This window comes from Megascapheus bottae, chromosome 17 (assembly GCF_031878675.1).
Source record: "Megascapheus bottae isolate mThoBot1 chromosome 17, mThoBot2.hap1, whole genome shotgun sequence".
NCBI lineage: Eukaryota > Metazoa > Chordata > Mammalia > Rodentia > Geomyidae > Megascapheus > Megascapheus bottae.
Genome location: NC_143525.1, coordinates 27141053 through 27168587, shown reverse-complemented (window position 1 = coordinate 27168587; position 27535 = coordinate 27141053). Strand labels below are relative to the sequence as shown.

At 51.8% G+C, this 27535-nt stretch overlaps 1 protein-coding gene across 1 annotated transcript in view; it reads right to left on the bottom strand.

The window, feature by feature from the left end:
• The window catches only part of Rtn4rl1 (reticulon 4 receptor like 1), a 76159-nt gene extending 51257 nt beyond the window's left edge, over positions 1-24902 (bottom strand). Inside the window, exon 1 of the mRNA XM_090350420.1 lies at positions 24517-24902. Within this exon, the coding sequence (XP_090206546.1) occupies positions 24517-24529 (13 nt within the window). The 5' untranslated portion in view covers positions 24530-24902. The remainder of the gene's footprint in view (positions 1-24516) is intronic.
• Positions 24903-27535: the final 2633 nt, after the last annotated feature.

The window sequence follows — 27535 nt, the reverse complement described above, 5'->3', positions numbered from 1 at the left end:
ATACGCATTACATTAGGCATTATAGGTCTTCTAAGGGCGGCCCCTCCTAGTCTCTTGGGGACAGGAGAAATGTGTGGAACATGTGTCTCCCTACTCTTTTTTTTTTTTTTTTTTGCCAGTCCTGGGCTTGAGCTCAGGGCCTGAGCAATGTCCTTGGATTTTCTCAAGGCTAGAGCTCTACCACTTGAGCCTCAGCACCACTTCCGGCTTTTTTCTATGTATGTGGTACCAAGGAATGGAACCCGGGTCTTCATGCATGCTAGGCAAGCACTTTAACCACTAGGCCAAACTCCCGGCCCCGTCTCCCTACTCTTGAAGGAAACCTGGGACAGGCTCTGATCCCATGAGGACAGGATGGAGAGAGCCATGGAGGCCCCTGGGCAGCGGAACTCTCCCTGGGGAGGGGAACATCTGTAAGCAGGACAGCCTAGACCTGGCTCTGTGGAGTCCAGGGCTCTGGCCTGTCCTCACATTCCTTCTAACAGCCTTATCTCATAGAAAAAGGGGCTCAGATGTCCCAAAGTCCCCTGGGGGCAGTAAAGCACCCTGGCGTAGTTAGCACCCAGTGCTAAAGAAATGCCTCTGGCTCTTATCACCCTATTAGGATGGCTTGTTGTAAGATCTACCAGCAGTTAAAGATAAACAAGTCTTTATCCTCCTGCTAATTGGTTCAAATCGATTGACCTTACAAGTATGTCTACTATATCTCTGGTAGGGGAGGGACTGTATATGCCAAGTGACTTACTTAACTAGCTGTCACTCAAATAACAGTACCAGACACATTAACCCAAATTTCTCAGAACACTTTCTTACAGGCTGCAGAATAACATTTCCCTTACTGGGCTATAACATTTGCTGGGTCAAGAGGCCTGCGTTAAGGCCCCTCATCCTACTAGGTGGGTGAAGATAGTACTGTAGATTTCTTGGGAAGGCAGAGGGAGCCCTGAGTGGGTAACAAGAGTCGCTGTGCCCTGCCTGCCCTGTGCCAGAGGCCAAGTCCCCCAGCTTTGGCAGGGGGCAGCAGGAAGGCCATTTCTTAGTGCTCTCACAATCTGGCTTCCATTTGACTGGGTCACCACTTGCTCCAAGTGGGAACTGGGGGGCCTGGAAATTGGTTACAAACAAACAAAACACAGCAAACACCAGGAGAGGGCTGAGAGATCTTAGCCAGAATCCAGGAGAACAGTGGCTCCCGGTGGCTCTCCCCAGTGTCCCCCAGGGGAGAGCTGGCAGCTGGCCAGGAATGCTTCTCAGCCCCCAGAGGTGCAGCTAGTCACCCCTAGCTTTTCTGGGCTCTATTAATAAACCTTAGCTGAGATCCTTCGGAGCCCCCTTCTCAGGGTCTGAGTCTCACTGCTTTACCTTATCAGCCTTGCTTTTCACAGGCACTTAAATTCATGAGAAAAGGGAAAAAGTGAAATCAGATAGAAATGCAGGTCTGTTTGCTGTTTTCTCCAATGAAATAGTTCTGGGTAAACAGCAGACGCCTTTGATGAAATCCCAGCAGGCTTAAACAATAAAGCTGGTTACAAACTCAATCTGGCGGAGATATCAGATCTGAAATTGTTTCAAAAAAAACCCCCAAAAACATGTCAACATTTTTTAATGCTCCTAAAAGAATAGAAAGGGAAACTTCCTGAACTCCCCACCATGGAGAGGCTGGGTAGGGGAGACAGGTCAAGGGTAACTCTAGGTCTTGGCTCTGTTCAGATTCCCCTGGGACTTTGTGAACCAAGAGCTGCTGAGCAGACTCTGCCAGCTGCAGGGGCACAAAGGACCACTTCGAAGTCCTTGCCAGAGCCAGGCAGGGCACCAGCATCCCTCATGTACACCACTGTACCAGCCCTTCCCCCTCCACCTGGCTTCTCTGCTTCTACTCTTAACTCCCTGTCTTTCTTCCTCCACACTGCAGCCAGCGAAAGCTTTTAAAAATGTAAATCAGATCCTCTCATTCCTTTGCTTAAAACCTCTAGTGCTATCGTACAGCACTCAGAATAAAATCCAAACTCCTCCACAGCCTGCAAGACCCTAAGGCAGCTGCCATTGCATTCACTACACTCAACCTTCCTGACCCTTCTTCCCAATCCTAGAGCATGCCATTTTCTTTCCTGCCGTTGGGCCTTTGCACATGTTGTAAAATTTGCCAGGCATGATTTTTGTTTTATATCCTGATCTGTCATCTGTCAGCTCCCTCACTACTCAAGCTCATGTTGTTCTTTGTCCCAGACAGTATCACATTACACTTTTCTTCTCTATGCTAAATTTACCCATTACCTGAAATCATCTTTTGTGTTTACTTATTAACTGTTTGCAGGCAGTTCTGTCTGCAGTCAGGACTTCTGTGTCTCCAGGATGGAAGCTACATCTGGTACCTGATATGTACTCAGTGATGGTTGCATGAATGAAATCAGCAAGCGAGGATGTCACTAGATTCTCTATTAGTTGGGGAGACTTAGATCACCCAGGCCCCATTCAAAGCCCCTACAGGGGTTAAGCCATTGACCTTGGAAGTCAGGGCTGGCCTAGGGCATCAGCTGGAGCTGGGGTGTCTCAAACCCCCTCCCCTTTACTGACCCCCTTTAGAACTTGTCACCTGCTGGTCTGTGGCGTCTTAACCCGGAGATGGGCAGAGCAGACTGGTGGAGAACAGGCTAGGAAAAGCAAGGGCGCAGGTGCCCTAGGGTGGGCTCCTGGGGCTGGATGCCACCCCAGGGCGCAGGACAGCCCCCTCCCACCACCGGCCCCAGGCCTAGATCGATCCCTGCTGCTCCCGGCCTCATTATCGCCGAGAGCAGCCGGGGCTGGCAGAGGAGCCAGACGGCTGCGAAGGGGGCGGGGAAGCCTCCCTGGCTCCCGGGCCCGGATTAAATATTTACTATGTTTTGTTTGGCCTTTTGGGGGCGGGGGGAGCGGGGAGTGCGGTGGCATCGAGCGGGAGCAGCCGGGCGAGGCCGGGCCGGCCCTGGGCCGAGGGCGGTGCCCAGGCTCCGTGGCCCTCCGCGCCCCTCCCGGGCCCGGCACCCCTCGGCCTGGGGCCCCCTCCCCGGCCCGGCCCCCTCCCGGCCTGGGGCCTCCTCCCCGGCCCGGCCCCCTCCCCGGCCTGGGGCCTCCTCCCCGGCCCGGCCCCCTCCCGGCCCGGCCCCCTCCCGGCCTGGGGCCTCCTCCCCGGCCCGGCCCCCTCCCCGGCCCGGCCCCCTCCCGGCCCGGCCCCCTCCCCGGCCTGGCCCCCTCCCCGGCCCCCTCCCGGGCCTGGCCCACAGATGTGGGTGGCGGCGCTGCCTGGGCGCTGGGACCCCGGCCCGGCTGCACACCGGTCCCTGGCCCCTCCGTCCCTCCGGGGGCCAAGCCACGGCCCAGCCCGGTCGCAGGAACCCCCCCCCCCGAGGGTTTACTCTCCCCATTCTGCAGATGTGAAACCGGAGGCAGAGACAATGTGAGGCCAGATGTGAGCACCCAGGCCGCTCCCTAAAGCCCAGAACCTCCTCCCGGGGCTCACCGGGGACCTGGTCTCCTAGGCGGCGCTGCTGCGGGAGAGCCGGGCGCGCTAGGCCGCACCAGGCCCGGGCTTAGCAGCAGAGAAAGGGAAAAGCCAGTGGTTTCCTCCCCAGCGCGCCCGCGGGCTCGGGGCGCAGCCAGCGAGGCTCCCCAGGCCCCCTGCCCCTCACCGGACACCCGGAAGGGATGGAGGCAAGCTTGCGGCCATAGCCTCACACAGTGCACAGCTGGACGTGCACAGAGCCTCCATCACCTTCCAGTCCCCAACACGTACACATCATGCCACACACTCTCCCACACCAGCCCGACCGCTCTCAGCACCCTTAGGTAGGTGGATGTACATTCACGTTTTCCACATCTCAAACACACACTTGTCCTGCCTGGTCCACCTCTATTCACACACACACACACCCCTGCATGCTCGTGATGGCCCACTCCCCCCCACACACCCACCAGTATAAACTCACACATGTTGGGCATGATAGTGAGCACCTGTAATACCAACAGTGAGGAGGGGGAGGCAGCACAATCTCTAATTCAAGGCCAGACTCAGCTACATAATGAGACTTTGTCCTAAAACCAAAAGCAAAGCCAACCAACCCACCAAAACCCACCACATACTCAGAATCGCCCTGCAGGTCCCTGTACTTGTGAGATACCAGTTCAGTCACCGCTTACTTCTGAACATGTCGGTATACTGGTGTGTGCACACGCACGCACGCACGCACACACACACATGCATACACACAGGCGTGCACACGCACAGAATTCCCATCCTCCTTCTTGTCTCCCTGACACACATGTACAGGCCTGAACGGAAGTGCTCACCCCCTACTCCATCCCTACACATGTGTCTCTCTACACACCACACACACGCCCTGGAGCACGCACGCCTGCGCACTGGCTGCAGGCTGCTGGGGAAGTGCGGCAGCCTCCAGCCCTGCTCCTATTTAAAGAGAAGCATTGCTGGAAAAGGAACAAAAGCAATGCCAGCTATAAATAGCCACCTCCCTCCAGCTTTCCCTGCCCTCCGGCACGGCCCTGCCGCTCTGTTCCTGCCTTGGGCCCAGAGCAGCCACGGTGTGCCTGGGGGGTGGGCAGTGTGGCCCTAGAGGCCACCTGGCCAAGCACCAAACACTGGAGCAGGCCTGGGGCTCCTGAGCCGGGGTGGGTGCAGGGACCCAGAACTGACCACCTGCAGCCAGCCCTGTGCATGTGCCCAGCACAGAGGGAGGGAGGCTGCCTGGGCGGGGGCTGCTGCTTCAGCAGAATGGCAAGGCTGGCAGCTGTGGGTGGGAGGAAGGCGGGTCTGCCAAGCAGCAGCCACTGGTGTCCAGAGCCACTTTCCTGGTCAGGCAGGTTAGGCCTTTCCTAGTAGGATTTCTGGGTAGCTGTTGGAGCCAAGAGACAAAGATGCTGGGCTTGTTGTTCAGAAGCAACATGGAGTATGGCTATCAGGCCAGGAAAGCTGAGGGATACAAGTCCTGTTCTGGGTTCTAATTCTACCAGCCTTGGGTCTCAGTCCCAACCACCTGTCAACCTTGGTTTCAACCCCTCCTTCTTCAAGGAGTTGGGGATGAAGCATGAAAAAGCAGGGCAGAGCAGACACTTGGCAGGTCAGTGGAGGGGAGAGGTGACAGGCTACACAATGTCCCAGAATTCCATAAAAACAACAATGGTGGCTATTTCATTTGTTCTGTACTTAACTATGTGTCAGATATGGACACCTCTTCACCTTATTTAATCCTCTGTAGTTTCTATTTGCCCATTTTACAAACAAAGAAACAGAGACTTGCCAGGGGCCAGTAGCTTGTGCCTGTAATTCTAGCTACTTGGGGGGCTGAGATCTGAGGACTGCAGTTCAAACCAACCTGGGAGGAAAGTCTCCAATTAACCACCAAAAATGCTGGAAGTGGAACCGTGGCTCAAGTGGTAGCACTCTAGCTTTGAGCAAAAGAGTTCAGGGACGGCACCCAGACCCCAAGAACAGCACACACAGACAAAAACATGAAAAAGAAAAGAAATTGAGACTCAAGTGCTTACTCCAAAATACACAAGGCCAAGTGTGCAAAGTGGAGCTGGAGCTGAGACCCAGAGCCTTTTCCCCTCCTCCTATTTGCTAGGGATTGGGGGACTAGTCCTCAGATTAGCCCTCCTTGCTGGCCAGTGATACCTGAGCTAAGGGAGGCTGCCCCTTCCCTAGGCTAGTCCAGGATTGTGTGGGCTCTGAGGCTGAGAGTGGGGGAGAGAGATTGCTTTATCAGCCCCCCAACCCCCACCCATCCTTGACTCTCCAGGGGCCTCTCCACTCCAGCCCTGGGGAAGAGTGGAGGAGGGGAGAGCTCAGGCAGACCTACTTTCCTGGCTTTAATCCTTTTTGCTTAAAGGATTTTTTTTTTTTTTTTGCTTGGGGAAGACTTGGTCTGATCAGAGGAGAGACGCAGGGAGCTGACAAGCTTCGGAGGATGGGGGGTGGTAAGGAGAAAGAAATACATATTTATTACCCTCAATTATTAAAAAATAAATACTACTAGATCTTAGGTCCTAGCTGACACTGCAGCAGCTTTTGCTCAAGGACTTTTCTTTTCCTTCTTTCTTTCTCCTCTCTCTCTCTCTCTCTCTCTCTCTCTCTCTCTTTCCCTCCCCCGCCCCAGCCCTTGTTAATTCTGTTGAAACTATACTGTAGTCAGTGTATTATAAAAATACAAAAATCCAAATACTAAAATATAAAAAAACACAAAAAACAAAAACTAAAAGTACTAGGATCAATATATTAGATATATCTATATAGAGATATCTATATCTATATCTATATATCAGAATCAGCTACTGGCTAGGCAAACAGAGCCTCTACACACCATGTACCATGAGGGAACCCATCCCAGCTCAGCAGAGAGGTTAGGTGTACCCCTAGATCTGTACCCCTATTTTGGGCTCCCCTGCTGTCTCTCTATCCCTGCTGCCCTCTCAAGTTATCCTTTCACCTCCATCAAGGGGCCTTTCCCCTCTTCTCTTCAAAGGAGTGGGCAAAGAAAGCTCAACCCCAGCTTCCTCAGTGCAGGAGGTGAGAGAGAACTCTTTCCCCTGGGCTTAAGAGGGCACTGCCAGCTCCCAGAACACTCTTTGCTCCTCCCCCACAAAAAATCTGCATGTGGAAAGGAGGCAGGCCATGACTGTGCATGTTGCATAGATGACAAGGTAGCCTGGCAAGGGTCTAGCAGCTGGCTAATGCCAGATCCTGGAAGGCTGGCAAACTGGCCTTTTTTGTGTGTACATATAAAGCAGAGCATAACTGAGCCTGAAACAAAGAAGAGGGAGGGGAAAGGACCAGGGAAGACAGCTACCAAAGAAAAGTGAATCCAGGATTTGATTTCTGCCTCTGTCTGGCTCCTCAACCCTTACTCCTCTCTGCCTATCTGTGGAGGCCTCAGGAAAACTCAGGTAGAAGAGTAGTAAGTTCCAGAACACCCTGGATGTTCCACAGTCAGAAACCTTGGCATGGGGTAGTACCCTGGGCTTGCCATTCTGCCATTCTGATCAGGGAGTCTATTTCAGAGAGGAAGGAGAGGCAGCGGAGAAGTTAGAGTGACAGGCTGGGTGCCAGGGGCTCATGCCTGCAATCCTACCCACTCAGGAGGCCGATATCCAAGGATCATAGTTGGAAGCCAGCCTGGGGAAGTAAAGTCCATGAGACTCTCATCTCCAATCAACAGTAACAGCTCCCAAGCCCTGAGTTCAAACCCCATGACTGTCAAACACACACACACAAAATTAGGGTTACAGGCCACAGTTGGTGGACAATGGATCAGTTTTTCAGAGAGGTCTTCAACTTCATGTCACTTTTCCAAGCCAATAAAACCACTCAAAAATGATTTTTACTATGTCCTATATACTGCCATCTGGGGCTTTACCTTGTCCTTTGCCAAGAAGGCAGAGAATTCAGGAAGGAGGAGGTCCTTCCCAAACAGGTGCGCCCCTCCCTGCCCCCCTCCACACCACCCTGTGTGACTTGTCCCTGAGGTCCTGAGATTCCTGCCCTGGACCAGAGCTAGCACGCATCCATCTTGACCATTCTGGATGACAGGAAACAAAACTTCAAAGGGCTGTTAAGTAGACATTTAGCATGGCTTCTGTTAATATTGAACAATGATGTTCATGAGCTTCTATTCTGGGTCATGTCACAGGAAGGTGGCAAGAGCTGTGTACTCTCCAGCTTGATTACTCTTTACAACTTCACAAACGGGTGCTGCTTCTTATTTTCAGGCAGTGTCCTATGTCTTCTAGGCTGGTCTTAAATTTGCCATTTTCCTGCTTCTGCTTCCCCAAGTGCTGAGATTCTAAGCATGCACCTCTATATCTGGTCGGTTTCCATTTCAGTTGCAGTACTAGCAATTGAACTCAGAGCCTGTGCATACTAACTAACCAAGCACTCTACCACGGAGCCACCACCCCAGCCTGAGATAGGCATGCTTATAAATTCTATTTTATAGGTAAAGGAATTCAAGTCCAAGAAAAGATGTAACTCCCAGGATTTGAGCTGGGATCTAATCATATCCTAAGTGCTTCAGAGGTGGAGGGCGTGGCCATTGACATTTAGAATAAGCTTGTCCTATGAATCTTTCCTACCTGTGGAAGCCTTCACTAAGGTAGAAAGATGACCACTGGTACAACCTGGAAGGACACCAAATGTGGAGTCCACCAGAGTAGATGTATAGGAAGAGATTGAGAGATGTGTTTCTAGCCAGCTTGTTTGTCAGGCATTCTATAGACCCGATTGGCTGGATATTTCCTCCTCCTCCTCCTCCTCCTCCTCCTCCTCCTCCTCCTCTCCTTTTTTTTTTTTTTTTTTTTGGTGCCACTCTTGGGCTTGAACTCAGGGCCTGCACATTGGCCCTGAGCTTTTTCTGCCCAAGTCTACAAGTCTTACCACTTAAGCCACTTTTTCGTGGCTAATTCTCATTAAGAGTCTCACAGACTTTGCTGCCTGGGCTGGTTTTAAACTGCAGTCCTCAGATCTCACCCTCCTGAGTAAATAGGATTACAGATGTGAGCCATTAGTGCTGGGTTGGCTGGATATTTCAAATGATACAATGCTGGGAAAGTCACCAAAGCTTTCGGAGCTTTGCTTTTCTCAGCCGAGTTCCAGATCTCTTCTAGCAGCAAATATGAAAGGATAGACAAATCTGTCAACCTTCCTTGAAATTTAAAAGTAAAGGCTGTGTTCCTCCTCATACCTGTCCTCAATAGTTTTCTACTATCACAAGCTACCTAGTCCCAGAGAAAACTAATACTTCTATAATCTTTCCCCTGCCATGTCCGCAACAGCCTGCTTCACTGGAGATGTAGACTATGTTCACACATTCACACACACACACACACACACACACACACTCGTGCGTACACACACATGCCCACACGAGCACACACACAGCCCTCTTTCTCCCTAATTCTTCTCTGGCTGCTGGTGGGGTAGTGTCAGGGGAGTCACTAACCTCTCACCACAGCCCCTATCCACTTGCCTCACCTGCCCGTGTCATAGAGGCCACCAAGCACATGAGCCACAGTCACCAGATGCTGGTGATGGTGTGCTCTCACCAGCCTGATACCTTGTCACTTGACAAGTCACATTAAAGAGCATTTTGCAGCCATTAACACTAAGATAGATGCTGGTGGCTCATGTCTGTAATCCTAGCTACTTCGGATAGAAGCTGGATGCAGTGGTGTGCCTGCTATTACCCTGTCATAGCTGCTGCCTTGGTCCCTAAATCCCTAGCCAAATGATCAACAGATTTGGGTCTGGTACCCAGCACTTGTGTTCTCCAAAAGTCCAGGGTACCGAACTCATAATCACCCGCTCTCTTGACAACCACAGGGGCAGCCAGGTATCAGGAACCCTCCTGCCTCAGGGCCTTTGCACTTGCTGTCATTCCTTCTCTCTGGAGAGTTCTTCCTAAGCAGAGGCAGCTCTGATCATCTGCAGCTTCTTCCCTTACTTCACTTTGGCCTCTGTTCAAATGTCACTTTGTCAGAAAGGCTTCCCAGCTCATCTCTCTAAAACAACAGCTCTCATTACTTTCTATTCTTATTTATTTTTGTAGAGGCAATGAATGCACTGGGGGAAGGGGCAGGGAAAAGCTGTCTTTGAAGGGCAAGGCTTGGGGTAGGGGAACATACTTTAAGCATCTTGAAAGTTGAAGAAACAACAGAGGTGAAATTGGACTGGCTAGGAGAGAGGGAGGAAGAGAGAGAGAGGGAGGGGGGGAGGCAGAGGTTAAGAGGGGACCACAGAGAGGCTGCACTTCCTAGAGCTTCCACCTTGCACAGGCTTTGGAGTTCAAGTCACCTGTCCCCTCCACTTCCTACTGAATCCCTCCACATTTGTCAGATCTGTCTTCAGAGACAAAAACACGGGCCTACTGGGGCAGTGACCAATTAGAGAGAGGCCAAAACCACTGTCACCTCCAGGATACCCTGGACCTGTTGCCACCCCACAATTGGGAGCCCTCCCTGCCAGAAATGTAGGGGAGAGGGAAGGGGAGGGGAAGAGAGGGAAGAGAAAATGAATGGGAGGATACACACAAAAAGCCAAGTCTTTTTATTATTATTATTATTATTTATTTTTGCATGTTATAGAGCTTGAACTTGAGGCCTAGGTGCCAGTCCTGGGCTTGAGCTCAGGACATGAACCCTGTCCTTGGACATTCTCAAGGCTAGAGCTCTACCACTTAGCCTCAGCACCACTTCTGGCTTTTTTCTATGTATGTGGTACCGAGGAATTGAACCCTGGTCTTTGTGCATGCTAGGCAAGCACTTTAACCACTAGACCAAACTCCCGGCCCCTAAGCGCTCCCACTTTGAATCACAGCCTGCGTCCAGATTTCTGATAGTTAACTGGAGATACCAGCCTCATGGACTTTCCTACCCAGGCAGACCGCAGATCTCAGCCGTCGAGTAGCTAAGATTACAGGCTGGATTACAGGTGTGAGCCATCAGCCAAAGAGGTAGTCTTCTCACCTTGGAAACCACCTGAGCTCTGCTTTGGCTGCCAAATTTACCTCCTCATGTGGAGTCTAGCCTCATTTACACAGCTCAGTCCTCTAACACCCAGAGCGTCTGAGAGGTTTAGGCAAATCTGGTTCCAAAAAATCTATCAAGGCTGGGTGCTGGTGGTTCATACCTGTAATCCTAGGTACTCAGGAAACAGATCTGAGGAGCTTGGTTCAAAGCCAGACCGGAGCACAAAAGTCTCTAAAGTCCCCAAGAGACTCTTAGCTCCAATTCAGTATTTTAAAACTGGAAGTGGCACTGTGGCTTAAAATGGTAGAACGCTAGTCTTGAGGGGGTGGGGCAGGAGTTTGGCCTAGTAGCAGAGTGCTTCCCAGGTTCGATTCCTTGGTACCACATACATAGAAAAGCCTGGCTCAAGTGGCAGAGCAACAGCCTTGAGGAGAAAGACCAAGGACAGTGCTCAAGCCTTGAGTTCAAGCCCCATAATAAATAAATAAAATTTGCCAAGTCTAAACTTTTTTTTTTTTTTTTTTGCCAGTCCTGGGCTTGAGCTCAGGGCCTGAGCACTGTCCTTGGACTTTCTCAAGGCTAGAGCTCTACCACTTGAGCCTCAGCACCACTTCCGGCTTTTTTCTATGTATGTGGTACCGAGGAATCGAACCCGGGTCTTCATGCATTCTAGGCAAGCACTTTAACCACTAGGCCAAACTCCCGGTCCCTAAACTTATTTTCAAAGTGAGAGCTCTGTGGTCTTTGCTCACGCAGTGCCCAGTGGAGGTTCACAGGGCCAGACTTTCTACACAGGGCACACCCCTCGCACCGGGGTGAGGCCGTGGCTGTGGCTGCTGCAATAATGACAGCTGCGCTCAGAGCTGTTCGTCCCTCTGAGCTTCAGAATCCTCATCTGTAACATGGAGCAAATCAGACCTGGCTTTGCTGCTTTTACGAAGCATTGCACAGGGAAAAACTGCTTGGTTCCCCTTCATTCTACATCTCAAAAAAAAAAAAAAAAAATCTTGTTCCTCCTGTTTCTTGGTACTTTCTTTTTCTTTCGATCTGAAAAACATTGTTTAGCCAAGTGTTTAGGTACTGGAGAAGCTGAGGCAGGAGGATTCTTGAACTCTAGATTTCAGGACCGACTGTGTTCTAGATTACAGAATGGGCAATGTAAGGAGACGACCCCCCCCAGCCCCCAAACAACAAAAACAATCCCTAGGTATTCATGATTTAAATGTATCAAGAAAGCAATTTTATTTTTTTTTTCAGGCTCCGTTGGAGAAGGTAGGCACTTGAGGTGGGGAAGACTAATGGAGAGGATGAATGAAATAGCTTGTTTGCATGTGTGAAAATGGAACAGTGAAACCTAATGACATTGTTTTAAGAAGGGGAACTGGAACAGGAGAGAGTAATAGAAGGGGAGAAGATGAGGATGAGGATATGTGCTTACATATGTGGAAATGTCATCACCAAACCTCCTTTGTAGAGCTACTGTATGCTAATAAAAGAAATTAAGGTTTTGACTAAATTTCTTGTGTTTGAATCTATGTGTACAACCATTTAATATTCATTAGCCCATCATCTCATAGAGATATGTATTAGCTTATGGATTCAGCATGTTTTTTTTTTAACTGAATGTCAGTCCATGCTACATTTAATTTGATGTGTGAGGCTGGTTTTAGTCAGGTCCTGATAAGAACCTGAGCATTCTGGAATTGAGTAGTTTGATGAATATATAAAGTGGGGTGCAGAGCTAGCGGTGTGGCTCCAATGATAGAGTATCAGGTGTGAGTACACAAGAGTTCCAGAGCCAGACAGATAAACGGAAGCAGAAAGAATAAAGATGGCAGGATGAGGGTAGGAGAAGGTGGAAAAGCGAGGGAAAGGGAAGAGAGAGGAAAAGAAGGGAGGGAAAGGGAGAAGAGGAGAGATAAGAAAAGTCCCTAGAGATAATGTGACACATATGCCCATGCACACGGGCACTCATGCACACATACAACATGCACGGGGGCTGAGGGAGAAGAGGAAGCTCTTACCAAAGTTAGACAAAGAAAGAGTAGCAGACAGCAGCATTGGCAGGAGCGGGGCAGCGGCAGCAGCAGCCAGGCCTGCCCACAGCCTGAGCTTGTACCATTTCAGTACACAGCTTGCCTTCCACCCCCCTTCTTTGCCTGAGGCTTTCTTTAGCAGTAGAGCTGGCTTTGCTCACCCTTAGAGCAGGCCAAAAGTGCCAGGGAATTAGTACTTCCACAGAAGCAACACAGCTCCCCAGCTCCTTCCACCTTGGAATGGTGAGAGGAAGATGCTCTACACTGTATTCCAAAGTCTCTTTACCCAGAGGGATTGACAGGCGCCTTAAACTGGTTCCTTGCTTCCTCTTTCTCACCTCCTCATTCATTCCTTGGTCTTTCCAAAGATCATTTGCCCAAATAAACGACTTACTTGAAGCTAGTCTCAGGCTGCGCTTCTACAAAAATCTGTGGTGCCCATTGTTGAACTTGGACTGACCAACCATGAGCCACAGAGAGCAGGGTGGAAAGCAGGCTTGGCAGGGTAGGGGAGAGGGTAGTGACCAGCTGTTCCAGGGAACTGACCTTTTGCAGGCAAGGCAATTAGAAACTGACTACAATAAAGTGGGTTGAGTGTAGTTGGATCCTGGTGGCTCATCTATAATCCTAGCTACTCAAGAGGCTGAGGATCTCAATTAAAGCCAGCCAGGGAAGGAAAGTCCATGAAACTTATCTCCAATTAACCACCAAAAAGCCAAAGTGGAGGCTTGGCTCAAGTGACAGAGTACTATTCTTGAGCAAAATAAGGCCCTGAGCTCAAGATCCAGTACTAGCACAGAAAGGGAAGGAAGGAAGGAAGGAAGGAAGGAAGGAAAATGATAATGTGCTAGCTGAGACCTGAAGGATAGGAGTAAATGCAGAGTCAACAAGGAATGTTCTAGGCAGATTTGCTCACACAAATCCTTCAGATTTAACACGATTTGGTTGAATGGAAGTGGAGCAGGCCTAGAGCCGAGTTCAAAGTAGGGAGCAGAGAACAGAGAGCGATGCACAGGTGGGAGTAGGTAGGAGGGCTTGACAGCTTGGCTGTGAAGACTGGGCCATCCCCTGAAGGAAAAGGGAACTGCTGAGGGTTTTTAAGCAAGAGAGTGACAGAATATCACACAGTACCCCATAAATATGTACAATGTGTCAATGGAAAAAAAAAGAAAGAAAGCTAAACTAAAGGTGTAGGGAGGAAGAAGAAAAGACACAGGGCTAGGAATGTGGCTTAGTGGTAGAGTGCTTGCCTAGCACTCATGAAGCCCTGAGTTCCATGCCTCAACAGCACATAAACAGAAAGAGCTTGAAGTGGGGCTGTGACTCAGAATGCTAGCCTTAAGCAAAAGAAGCTCAGGGACAGTGCTCAGGCCCAGAGTTCAAGACCCACCTCTGACCAAAAAATAAGAAAGAAAAAAGACATAGCACTATAGAATCTGGCTACAGTGGAAAGCCTGCATCAGGCAACAGCAAATGAGGAGGTAGGGAGGCCACTGGGATGGTGGGAAGAGGACATGGCCTGGGCTTAGGTAGAGGCTTGACAGGCAGCAGAGGGGGTGTGAAAGGAGCTGAGGGGGAACAGGCAGGACTCCACCAGGATGAGCTGCAGGGAGGGGTGGGGTGAGAAGGGAGCCTCTGAGGACTTCCAGTTCTTCGGCTGGTATGGATGGCAGAATAATGGTGCTAGATACCCAGATGGGGGGAAACAGGGAAGGTGCCATTTGCTGTGAGCCAAGGGTAGGAAGCAGTGATACAGTTCCAGACTCATTGGGTTTGAGGGAGGCCAGGGAAAGAACCAAATGGATACTTCAGATCTCAGAAGCAACATCATGGTTAGGAAAGAGATTGTGGGGGCGGGGGGGGGGGGAGATTGGCATTCAGCAAATGGCCACTGCAAGTAGGGGAGTGCAGATGCCCCCAGAACAGAGTGCAGAAGGAAGATCCAGGCTCTGTCCAGGAAGGATGAGGGATGGCGGCCCCAGGTGAGGTTGCATCAGCAGGGTGGAAGAACCAAGGAAATCATAAGGCCAACAGAGTGTAGGCCCCAGAGGCCAGGGAGAGACACAAAGTGTTGGTTAGCCTAAAGTTGAAGCAGCAACATTGGAGTGAGGGGGGAGAAACTAGCCTGAGGAGAGAGGGGTAGGTGGGGGCAAGGAGGCCAACAAGCCACCAGGAGGAGATAGACAAATGGTCACAGGATGGAAATTAAGAGGAAGAAAATGCAGAACTCAAACTCTACACCCCTGGGGACAGTCACTGTGTCAGTCGGTGTGCTATTGGCCTTCCAGTGTGACTATCTTGCTAGGAGGGCGCACTGGGGATTTAGGAAGCTAAGGGAGAACAGGAGGATTTCACCCCATGATGCACTGCAGGTGTAGGGGTGGGGTGTGGGGGAAGTGACAGGAATCATGGGAACATCTGGTTCTTGGGCTGAGGAGGAGTCTCCAACCTGGAGAAGCAGCCAGGGAGGCTGTAAGGCCAAAAAGGGACCCCTACCACGCATGCTTGTGTTGTTCTATTCTGAGCTCTGACACTGAGGACCATTTGAGGCAACTCTTGTGCTGGTGAAGAGCATTTCAAAGATCATCAACCTAGTCATATTACAGGTGAGTAAACGGAGGCTCAGAGAGATGTATCCACAGTCCTAATGAGTCCGTCAAAACCCAGCCCCAGAATCCCAATTGTGGTCAGGGGTTGGAGGATCTTCTTTCCACAGAGAGGGCCAAAGCCAGGATTGCCACAGGGCTGTGGTCCGAGGCAGAGCCCGGCAGCCCACGGAGAGAAAGATAGACAGGAAAGTAAACACGCAGCGTGGCGCATGCAGCACCAGCCAACGAGAGGCAGCAGGCAAGCAGACCGCCTGCGGCGTAAGAGCAGAGCTGCTTTACTCCAGCCTCCAGCCTGTCCAGGCTGCCCAGCGCTGGCCACTGGGTGACCTCCCTGCTTCTCCTCAGGCCAGCCAGCCCTCAGTCCCTGGCCAATCTCACCACACGCTCCTTCCTTCTCCCAGCCTGCCCAGAGAAGCCCATGAATAGAACATTAAAGGCAAAACCTTCTAAAAGAAAAAAGCAGCTCCCTGGTAGGAGTCGCCCCACTAAATGTCAAATGCAGAGCAAGGCTTCCTGCCTTGTGTGCTTCTTGCTAATGGAGGCATCTTGGCCTCCAAATCCCATCATCCAATCGCCCTATAAATAAATCATTGTAAAAAGAATGTCAATGCTCCCTCCCCCCCCAGAGCCTCGTGACTCTCTCTACATAAGCATATGTAAAGGCCTTCACTACCAGTTGGCTCCAGAGCCGGAGGAAAGGGTAGAGGGGAGGTGTTGGGGGAGGGGGCTTGCCTCTGACAATTTGGGAAGTAAACTTTCACATCACTTCAACAGGCTGCTCGGGGAGTTCAGCTTTTCTCCTGATTCAGGAAAGACTTTTGCTTGATTTCCTACAGATTAATGCAATTGTCACCGCAATGCTACTTACTACCCTCTGGAATCAAGCCAGCAAGCTGCCAAGAAGCCCCATCTCTGGGGGCTACAGTGGTCTGTCCCCTGGCAGATGTGTGATGAGTCGTGCCCACCCACCCTCGATGAGGGCGAGCCACACACCCACTCCACAAGCTTTGTACCCAACATGTGATGCACACAGCGCTGGCCCGCCCACTCCTAGAGCCCCTAACAGAGTGGCTCACCAGCTCGTGTGGCACTAAGCCATGCTAGTGGACCTAGAGTGTGTGGGTGCCACGTCCGCTCCAGTGTGCTAGTGGTGTGCTGCTTTACAAAAGCAGACCCCAGACATGCATGCTCTGAGCGCCTGTTGCATGCTCACCAGGTGTGTTTCTGCACACACACACACACACACACACAGTGTATTGTGCCAATCTTCTTGCTGTGCCAGCACAGAGGCCCCCAGAGTGATTCTCGTGAATCAGATAGCAGGGGCTGTTTGCAGTTTTGTCTCCAAACTTCACTGACTGATGCAACAGTAATCACAGGCTCAGAAGCGCTTGCCGGATCTGTTGGATCAGGTCCCCACCTCACCACAGTGGAAGTGGCTTCCACTACCTGAAATGGGATTCTACTTTTCCCAGCCCCCAAGGTCAACCCAACTCTGCCAGTCTTCATCTGGAACTCAGAAGATGTTGGAACAGGATAGGAGAAGCTCTAAAGCAGGCTTGGTGTGGGCCATGGAAGGAAGCAGCTCAGGTGTAAGCGCCTCACCAAGCCCACCAGCTGTTCTACATTCTTGAACCTTTGCTCCCCAGACAATTATCAATCCTGTCTGTCTGCCCAATCATAAAGGGGGACCAAGTAGAAGAGGGCACATGAAACAGTGTCTCAGGGCCCCAATCCTGGCCAGAGAAACTCCCAGAGGAACACAGGAAAGGAGTACAGGGGAACTACCAGGACACAAATGATTCAGCGCCACCCAGAAACCCACAAAACAAATGTCACAGAAATTAAGACAGATGGGTACGTGAGATAGGGAAACTTAGGGGCTGAGCAGACAAGCCTAAGACTAATGCCTGATTCAGCAGTGTGCTAGCTGGGAGACCCAGGCTAAGGGACTGCACCTGCCTCTGTTTCTTCATCTTTGATATGGGAGCAAGCATGGACAGATCTTACAGGATGATTTGGGAGATGGCATGAGATCAGGCACTTAGCCCATAGTAGGAAGTACTTAGAAAACATAAACAGCTTTTGTCAGCCCATGCACAGGGATTAGCAGAAGTGGAATGAAGGCAGTGGAAAACAAGGTCTAGCCCCTGCTGGTATCCATCTCTCCTCCCAGCAACCCAACCCCCTCGAAGAGTCTTCAGAGACCCAGGGCAGCTTCACTTTCTGTAGTGATGGGCATTGAGCCAGCCATACTTCCTAACCCCAATCTATCATCCCTGCACCCAGGACCCTTGCCCTGAAGCCAATAGCTCTCAGAGGGCTGAGAGGTAGCTCAGTGGCAAAGCACTTGCCTAGCAATTGCAATATTCACTGTCCTATGCCTCCTTCTCTCTCTTTTTTTTTTTAAATTAAAAAAGAATTATTTTGGCTGGGTGCTGGTGGCTCAGGCCTTACCTACCCAGTGGCTCAGGCCTTACCTACCCAAAGGCTGAGATGTGGGGATGGTGGTTTGAAGCCAGCCTGGACAGGAAAATTCCATGAGGCTCTTATCTCCAGTTAACCAAAAGGCCAGAAAGGGAATTGTGTGGTTCAGTGGTGACACACCAACCTTGATTAAAAAAGCTCAGGGACAGTACCCAGGCTCTGAGTTCAAGCCCCAGGATCGGCACTAAAACAAAAACAAAATTTAGTTTGCTAGGAATAGAATCTAGATCTTTGAACATGCCAAGCAAGTGCTCATACTGAGCAATAGCTCCTCAGTAGCCCTTGGATTTTTGAGACAGAGTCTCACTCTGTGTAGCCCATGATGGATTTGGATTTGCTATCTGGCCCAAGCTGGTTTGGAACTTGTGGTCCTCCTGCCTTCCTAGTGCTAAGGTCATAGGGATGTTCTACCATAGCCAGCTCTCTGACTCACATCTACCACCGTGGCCTGGCCATTGCACCCCAAGGAAAGGGCTGCTTCCGGCATTCAATACTGAGGTCCTGCCTTCTGCCCATCCCTGGAGGCTCTGTTCCCATTTTGCCAAGCTATTTTGCTCCCTCGGCCATCTGTTCCTTCCCTGTCATCTCCTCTCTGCTTTAACCTTACCCACTACTTCACTGCAGATGGTACTCAACAGACCCGATTTTGACATCCTTCAAGATGCCTGCCCCCCTCCCCTTGCTCTGTCCTTCCGCAGGCCCAGTCTAAAAGATGGCTAGAGCTTGGGGTTGGGTTCACCTCCTAAGCCTCCCCACTCCTTGGGCCCATCTGCTGTCAGCTCTGCCCCAGGTCAAAGGAGCAAATGCCTACCTCTTCTCTAACTTTGCCTTTTCCTAATGAGATTTCTTCTTGTCAAACTTGGCTAAAAATCTCTCCAGCCTCCAAGTGCATATTTGCTCTGGTTCTCTACCTAATCTCCATACACAGCGCTATTTAACCCTCAAGAGGGCCGAAAGCTGATGGCTGGGACAGACACAGAAAGCTCTGGAGCTCATTCCTACAAAAGAGAATCCAGAAGTGCCTATCTTAGGAAGGTTGATCCTGGACAGTTTCCCTATTGAAAATGGATCTGAAGCCGGGAGTTTGGCCTAGAGGTAGAGTACCTGCCTAACATGTACAAAGACCCAGGTTTGATTCTTTGGTACCACATACATAGAAGCTGGAAATGGTGCTGTAGCTCAATTGGTGGAGTGCTAATCTTGAGGAAAGCCCAAGGACAGTGTTCAGGACCTGAGTTCAAGCCCTAGGACTGGCAAAAAAAAAAAAAAAAAAAAAAAAGAGAGAGAGAGAAAGAGAAAGAAAGAGAAAAGGAAAATGGATCTGAAACTGGGTTCAATTATGCACACTTGTAATCCTAGTACTTAGACTGACATATTAAGTTCAAGGCCAGCCTGGACTCTATAATGAGATTCTGTACCTCCTCTCCCCCCAAAAAGGAAAATACAAAGAATATGGAACTGCAGGGAAGAATTAGCTCTGTGTTGTCATAATAGAAATGGAACCAAAACACATTGTTAACATAGTCTGAGCTCACAGAGGGAAGTGATGCTTTTGTCATGTCCTTTATTCTGGCTGCAGATGTGAATATGAATGCAAAGCCTTTTCTTAGCATTTTGTCCTATGCCTCTTCTCTGCTGGGGTATCCTACTGTTTCCCTAAAATCTTTCCATGGTTTTTATTTGTTTGCTTGTTTTCCTAGGGTAAAGTCCAGAAGTTTTGAGGAGAAAGGCAACCAATCAGAAGCTGGTGATGGCCAGCCAGGCACTGGTGGCTCACATCTATAATCCTAGCTACTCAGGAGGCTGAGATCTGAGGATTGTGGTTTGAAGGCAGCCTGGACAGATAAATCTGAGACTCTCTCTTGGGGCCAGGAGCATGGCCTAGTAGTAGAGTACTTGCCTAGCATGCACAAAGCCCTGGATTTGATTCCTCGGCACCACATACACAGAAAAAAACAGAAGTGGCGCTAGCCTTAAGCAAAAAGTGACCAAGACTCTTGTTATTTCCAATTATTCACCAAACCAAAAAGCTAGAAGTGGGGGAGTAGCTATGCTAGTCTTGAGTGTGAGAGTCCTAGTGCTCACACATACGAAAGATGATGATGAAGCATTTTGGCGGCTTTGGTTCTACTGGTCTACTTTTCATCTGGATAGCAATGGTCTGTTGAGACTGAAATTTTACTTTTGTGCTTGGACTTAGGCTTAAAGGCCTCATGTCTTAATCCTCTTGGATAAAGGCTCTTGCATTTCCCTTCATGCTTCTCCTACAGCAACAATCAGTATCTTGGTTGTCCATAAACACTTTTCTCTCTATTGGAGCTAAAAAAGGGCCATATTATCCATAGACCTGAATCCTGTTTGGCTTCAAAGAGATACAGAGATGCTGCCTGCTAGTACCTGTCCACAGGGAGACTCATCACCTAGGGAACCTGTAGATTCAAATCTACTGAACACCTGATAATATCATGGCCCCTCCGTCTACTTTCCCTTCTTTTTCCCACAAGGGACAAGTCCAATTCAGTCATTAGGTAAGCCCATCTGGTTATCGGAAACTAAGAAAACAAAATGCATCATACTGGGTTCCAGGCCTTAATCTAGCTCTTGCTGAATTATTCAGGAATGGTATTAACTTATAAATGAGTATGTTTGACTGATTTTGTGGTTGATATACAGATAAAGTCTAATGAAAGACAGCTACAAGATTTTAAATTATTAATTAGACTGCCACTTAACAAAGCCTATTTGGCACTCTATTTCCTTGCTTAACAAGACAAAAACTTTAAGGAAAGGTTCTGTATTAGCCCAGAGGCTCTTGATTTGCATTCTGTTTTTATAGCTCTAAAAATGAAAACCATAGATCCTGACCTTAAGCAGGTTGCTCTAGCAAAGCAAAGCCCCCAGCAGGCTGCCCTTCCTCCCTGAATGTTGCTAGATGGCTCCAGGCCTTGCTTGCCCTGCCTGCCTCTCATCTCTCTTAACTAGAGGCTTGCTTTTTATATCCCTGATTCTGCCAGGGCATGCCAGGAGATGGAAGAGCAAGTAGAGCAGCTGCTGAAGCCTTCAGCTACCAGCGCTGTCAGCAGTTAGATCCCACTGGGCTCTTCCGGTCACAGAGTTGTGGCTGTGGCCAGTAAAGTCCATTCATTAAGAGTTGCAAAGACAGTACCCCCAACTACCCCTGAATCAGCCTGCCAGGGGACAGGTTTCATGGGATAATCAGAAAGAGCTAGGCACTGGTTGCTCCTGTCTATAATCTTAGCTACTAATGAAATGGGTTAATGGCTAACAGAATCCAATTTCAAAAGAAGACAGTAATTGGAAAAAGTTATCTAAAGTCTTACAGACAAACAGGAAGTTTATCTCCCAGGCAAGGGCCTGGAGTTTGGCCTAGAGGTAGAGTGCTTACCTAGCATACACAAAGACTCGGGTTGGATTCCTAAGTACTCCCATAGAAAAGCCGGAAGTGGTGTCGTGGCTCAAGTGGTAGAGCACCACCCTTGAGGAAAGCCCAAGGACAGGCTCTGAGTTCAGTCCATGGGACAGGAAGAAAGGAAGGAAGGAAGGAAGGAAGGAAGGAAGGAAGGAAGGAAGGAAGGAAGGAAGAAAGAAAGAAAGAAAGAAAGAAAGAAAGAAAGAAAGAAAGGGAGGGAGAAGGGAAAAAGGAGAGGGAGAGGTAGAGGGAAGGAGGGAGAAGTAGAGGGAGAGAGAGGGAGAGGGAGGGAGAGAGAGAGGTAGAGGGAGGGAGGGAAAGATAGGGAGAGGGAGGGAGAGGAAGAAAGGGAGAGAGAGGGGAGGGGGGAAGACTGAGAGGGACAGCGGGGGGGGGGGGGGGGGGTGGGGGGCCCGGGGGAGAGGCAAACAGAATCAGGAACTGTGAAGCAAAGTTAGAGCCATGTAGTTCAAATTTTGCAGCAATTAAGGTATAGCTCTACTTCTGTAATCTGCTTGCTTGCTAAGCCATTTTTTAACCTTTAAAATGATAGTTTATTTGTATGGTTGCAGTATAGCCATTGGCTGCCTGACACCAGGATAATTGTGTGATGTAACATTATCGGCCACCTATATGTGGCTATATGTAGCTACATGTGGTTTTTGCCTTTATAAATCCTCTACTTTGAGTCCAGGGCTGCTCACTCCTGAGTTGAGTTAGCCCTGGCCGGCCAGCACAAGTAAAGGTCAGCACAATAAACTCCAGACTTTTACCATCAGTCAGAATCTGATTTTGTCTAGGAGGGTTGGACCATTTCACTAAGCAGGTTGAGATCCAAAGATGGACATTTGAAGCCAGCTGGGGCAGGAAAGCCTGTGAGTCTTTTATCTCCAATTAAACACCCAAAAGCCTAAAGTGAAGCAGTGTGTGGGCTCTAGTGGTAGAGAGATAGCTTTCACCATCCAAGGCCTACTCTTCGTCCTACTCTCAGGATCTAGGGAGGGATATGTGTTCTTTGTCCTTCAAACCCTTTTTCATATCAAACTATTCACTAAAGTCATGGACCCCTTGTAAGGCTTTGCATCTGGAAGGCAAGAACTATATCAACCTATGTTCTGTAACAGTGTATTTTGGAGCCTTTGGAAACAATTCTAGAAACAAACTTCAATGTCCAGCTCTCTTTGGCATTAGCCTAAGGCATCCTTTTTGCTTTGGGCACACACCTAAGAATCCCCACAGATAATCTGAGCACACTCTCCATGTGTGCTGAAAGGATCAGATCAGAGACTGAGAGAGGAAATTGCCCAGAAAAGAACCAAAACAAAAGTCATTTGCTCACACAAGATCCCAGCAGCAAGCTCTAGGCCACCCAAGGCCAATGCTAGATCAAGTCGGGGACTCTGTTTCCCCCAGGCCAATCGTCTTTGCAGGTGGAAGCTCTCCCACCAACCAGGCTGGGCAAGGAAGGGAAAAACAGCAAACATATATGACTGCCAGGCCTCCAGGGGCTACAGCTTGAGCAGGACGAGCCTCCCTGCCCCAGGGAGCAGCCCCCAGAATGCACTGGGCTCATCTTGAGCTGGGCCTCTGGCTTCAGAGGGTAGCCAAGAAGGCTCCTGGAGGTTGCTTGAGCCTCTCTGGGCACCTAAGCCATATGAATAAAGTGTGTGGGCTGCCTCGTGGCTCATTTTTAACTGTACACTGCCAAAAGACAAAAGACCAAGAGGGAACTAAGATGTCAGTTCTTCCTATTATCTCTATCACAGCCCCGCAGCCCAGACATGGCGGCCTTTTAAAACTGTCTGGAAAGCCTTTCCCACTTGGGTAAGTTTGCATGCCCCAGGCCCAAGCTTCTCAGGCCTGTTCTCATGCGTAAAAGGCACTATTTCAGTGCAGACGATCTGGCCAGGTTGCTGAAAGGATTTTCTGCGCCTTTCTGCAGGGAAAGGAACTGGGGTGTAACAGTGAAAAGGTTTCTTTTCTCCAAGTAGCCTCAGAGACTTTTTCCACACCACAGTGAAATGCAGCCAGTCGTCCCCCACCCCCCTCGTTCTGCACCAACCCACGTGGGGGGCACAAGTCACACACAAGTTTGTGACTATCCCTGCACAATTAGGCAACCAACTGGTTGGCCCAAGGCGGGGCCCACCACTCAGTCTTTTCTGCTCCCCAAAAAGGCGTGTTTTTTTTTTTTCCTACCCACCTGTCTGACCTGCTTATGTCAGCGTCCTCCATCACCCCATATCTGCTTCTCTCCGCCCATCGCGGGGCTTCGCTTCTCCCCACCTCCCCCTGCCCGTTTTCTCCTTCCCCATCCTGCTGTGAGGTCAGAATCCGGTGCTTACGACACCTCGGCCTGTTGCCATGGAAACAGGGGCGGATTAAGGCTGGAGCACCGAGCGCTGGGATCAGGCCCCGGCGCTACCTGAGCTCCCGCCCCTACGAGCTCCCGCAGGGCCCGAGCCGCCAGCCGCAGACGCCGCGCCTCGGGCCCCCGCCCCGCCCCGGCCCGGCCCCGGATCGCGGGGGTCCCAGCTAGGCGCCACCGCCCGCCGGGACGTGGCCAGGGGGAGACGCCAACGTAGAGGCTAGAGCTCCGGGTAGCGAGTCCTCGGGCTCCCGGCGTGGCCACCGGCCCTCCCGAGGCCCGGGGGACCGCACCCCGCGCGGCAACCACGTGGGGGCGCGGCAGGACTTCCTGGCTCCGGCGGTAACTTTGCCGCGCGCGGTCTCAGGCGGGGCTGCCCGGGAGTCCAGGCAGAGGTGGTCGCGGAACCAGCGCTTCTCAACTTGAGCCTGGCACCGGCCGCGCACCCTGCCGGCGCGGCACGGCTTTTGCCTCCGCGTCCCTGCGGTCCAAGCATTCGGAAAGTTTGAGGAACCGGACCGGAGGAGCTCGCCACACCCCGCCCTCAGTGGACGCCCCGAGCTCGTCCTCGGGGATCCACCCCGGCTGCCGGGCAGGTGCCCGCTTCCCGGCCGCGCGCGGTGAGCGCCGGGCTGCGCGGTGGCTGACCGCCGGCTGCGCCGGAGCGCGGGCTGGACCTGGCCCCGCCAAGTGGCAGAGCTGGGGCGGATGCCCGCGCAGGGCATGGAGCCTGCAAGTGCAAAACTTTATGATGGCCAAGCGCAGGTCCCAGGAGGCCAGCTCCCCGATCGCTCACTCTGGTCTCAGACTGACCCTTCCAGCTCGACCCCCAGGCCTGGCTCTCCGTTCCCGGAGCAAACCCCCGCGTCTGGCCAGACACCGACGGGAAAAGAGCTCCAGCGGCCGCGGCGGCAGCCCCTCGGCGGGCGCCACAGACAAAGCCAGCCGGCTCGTCGGGGGCTGCTCGTCGGGGGCTGCTCCCCAGACCCGATCCTCGGGGCTGGACAGCTCTCCTGCTCGTGGCTCTGCCCCGTGCGCCTCCAACTCCAACTTGCCCCTGCCGTTCCACCTCACCTTTGCGAAGCATGTTGGCCGCGGGGCCGCCGCTCCGAGGTCGGCCTAGGTGCGCTCCCTCCCGGGGTCCAGATTCAAATCCCCGGGCGCCAGCTGCAGCTAATCCGAGTGCTCCGAGGCGGGGGCAAGCCGGGGATCCGCTTCTGCCCGGCAGCCCGGCCCCGCTGGCGCATGGTGAGCCTCAGCCCCTCGCGCCGAGGGCACCGGCGCCCGCCAGCAACCGCGGCTCTTGCCAACCAACCCCGTGCGCTCTCCCAGCCCCGGGGCGAGCGGCTGGCTCCGGGGAGCCGGCGGCCTTCTTCTACCGCCCCGAGCACTTTGCAGGCGGTTTTTTTTGGGGGGGGGAAGCCGCCCCCCTTCCCTCCCCGGCCGGCCGGCCACGGCCCCCTCCTCGCCGCCCCCTCGGGCAGCCGCCGCCGCGGCTGCTGCAAAAGGGCGCTCGAACGCACAGCCGAGCTCCGGGGAAAGCGCCCGGCGCGCGTTTGCAGGACCGAGCGATCGGCGGAGCGGGGCGCCTCCCTTCCTCCCCCCCGGCTTCCCCCACCTCTTCTCCTCCCTCCCCCCCCGCCCCGCTCGCTCGCTAGCTCCCTCCCTCCTGCTCCGCTCCCCGCCCCCGCTCACGGAGCGCCTCCCATACAAAATTTATGAAAGTGCTCTCAGCTCGCGGTGCCGAGCGCCGTCCTATTCCCAGGGCAGCGGCGCTCAGCCGCGCGGCGCCGCCTCCCAAGGTGTGTTCGCCGCGCCCGCCCCCGGGGACCACCCTCGGTCCGCGCCCGTCCAAGCACCTGTCCCAGACCCTAGGCGGCTCGTCGGGCCACCCCCAAAGTCCTCCCGGGCCCCGCAGTCTTCTCGGAGCCCGCAGCCCAGCCCCCGCCCGCTCGCTCGCGCCCTTCGTAGCTGGAGGTCATCGGGAAAGGCGGCTGGAAGCGTGCGCCCCGGAGTCCGCTACCCAGGGTCGGGATCCCGAGTCCTCACCCCCCCCCCCCCCGCTCTTCTCCTTCCCGGCCAGCGCCCCTTCCTCTTCCGAGGCTCGACGGCTCTTTCCCGAACAGCGCGGGCGAGCCAGCCGTCCCCCATCCCGCGTCCCAGGACATTGTTCTTGACGGGTGGTGGGGGTGGTGGGGGTGCGCAGAGGAGCAAGCATTTGGGGAAGTCCAGTTGCAAATCCCGTAGGAAGGACCCCGTACGAGGATCGGTGGGCGATCTCTACCGGGGAGGGGGGGAGGCTCTCGTCGCCCTCTGTCCTCACAGACCCCGCCCGCCCCGGGGATGCTCAGAAAATGGAGAGACATCTCTCAGCAAGCGGGGCCGAAGGGGCCCCACTGGGTAAGATGTGAGAGAAGACTCGAGCCATGCGAGATCCTGGGTGGAGGCTAGCACCCCCTACCGGCCTGGTGTAGGAGAATTTTTGAGCTAGGAAAAGAGTGGATCAACTCATTGGTTCGACACACATTTTATTGAAGGCTTATCATGTGTGAGGCACTACTGTTTGTGGGAATTTAGCCAGTGAGAAAGAGACCTTGGTCTCTGTCTTCGTGGAGTTTATACTCTAATGGAGTAATCCCGGCTACTCAGGAGGCTGAGATCTGAGAATGGAGGTTCGAAGCCAGCCTGGGCAAGAAAGTTTACAAGACACTTATCTCCAAAAAACTAACAAAGCCAGAAGTAGTCTGTGGGTCAAAGTGGCAGAGCTCTACCTTTGAGCACAAATGCTCATGGGCAATGCTCAGGCCATGTGTTCAAGCCCCATACATACATACATGCATGCATACCAAGCAGAGCATTGCTGGGGAACTGACATGAGATTTCCAGAAGATGGTATAGTGATGAGAAAAGAGCCATATGCCATTTTAGAACGGGACCAACCATTACAGGTGTAGGAAGGTTCTGCTAACTGTCTAAGGGGGTGTAGGATAATTAGGAAATACAGAAGATGTGCCCTAAGGACTGCGTTCTTGGTGGACAGGATATTCCAGAGAGGAGCAAATATGCAAATATCAAGAGGAGAGAAGTAAGCTTGTTTAGAAAATTAAGCTAGGTCCCTCTTGGAGGGACAACAGGCCACCAGACACAAACCTGCATTGACACCACACCTGTGCCTGAGCCTGGTTGGACAGATACCAGAGATAAATTTACTCTAGGGCACTGAGAGCTACCGAGGATCTCTGTAGCTAAGGCCTAGAATGGTTAAACGGCTTATTTTCTCAATGTCAGAAACAAACCAGTGTTAAAGGATGAACTTGAATCAGAGTATACAGTCCTCTTTTAGCACCCTCTCAAACTGCCTCCTTGTGACCCTCTGCCCCACAAACTCCAGCATCTCAGGCTAAGTTGGGTAGAGTGAGTGCGCCAAATGGTTATTTCAAGCTTTGGAAAGGCTGGATGCTGACTTGAAGTCCAGCCAAGAGGTGGAGGTGGCTGTAGGCGGGTGTTGTGGTGTAGCATGGGGGGGTGGTATACTGAACCCGCCTTCTTGTCAAACAGTAATTACTCAGACTTCTGAATAACTCAGGAGTGGAGACCCCACGGACAGATGGAGGTATCCTCAGCTCCTACTGTCCGGCGTTGCATTGTTGTGGGGTGCACTATAATACCTGTTCTTCCAGGCATCACTTGGTTTCCTAGTAGGAGGCCAAGGTGGTTCATTCAGGACAAAGGCCATAAGTGAATCATCTCTTCTGACAATAGACGCTAAGGGATGAAGCATCTGCTAGGAAGACACCACTGCTCTGTTTACAACAATCTTTCTGACTTGGAATTCTAAAACCAGGCACCTTAGCTCATGCCTATAATCCTAGCTACTCAGGAGGCTGAGCTCTGCCAACTGCAGTTTGGAGCCAACCCAGCCAGGAAAGTCCATGTGATTCTTCCAGTTAACCACACACACACACACACACACACACACACACACACACAAAGCTGGAAGTGGAACTGTGGCTCAAGTGGTTAGCTCATTAGTCTTGAGCAAGAAAAGCTCAGAGAAGGGGGGCTGGGAGCATGGCCTAGTGGTAGAGTGCTT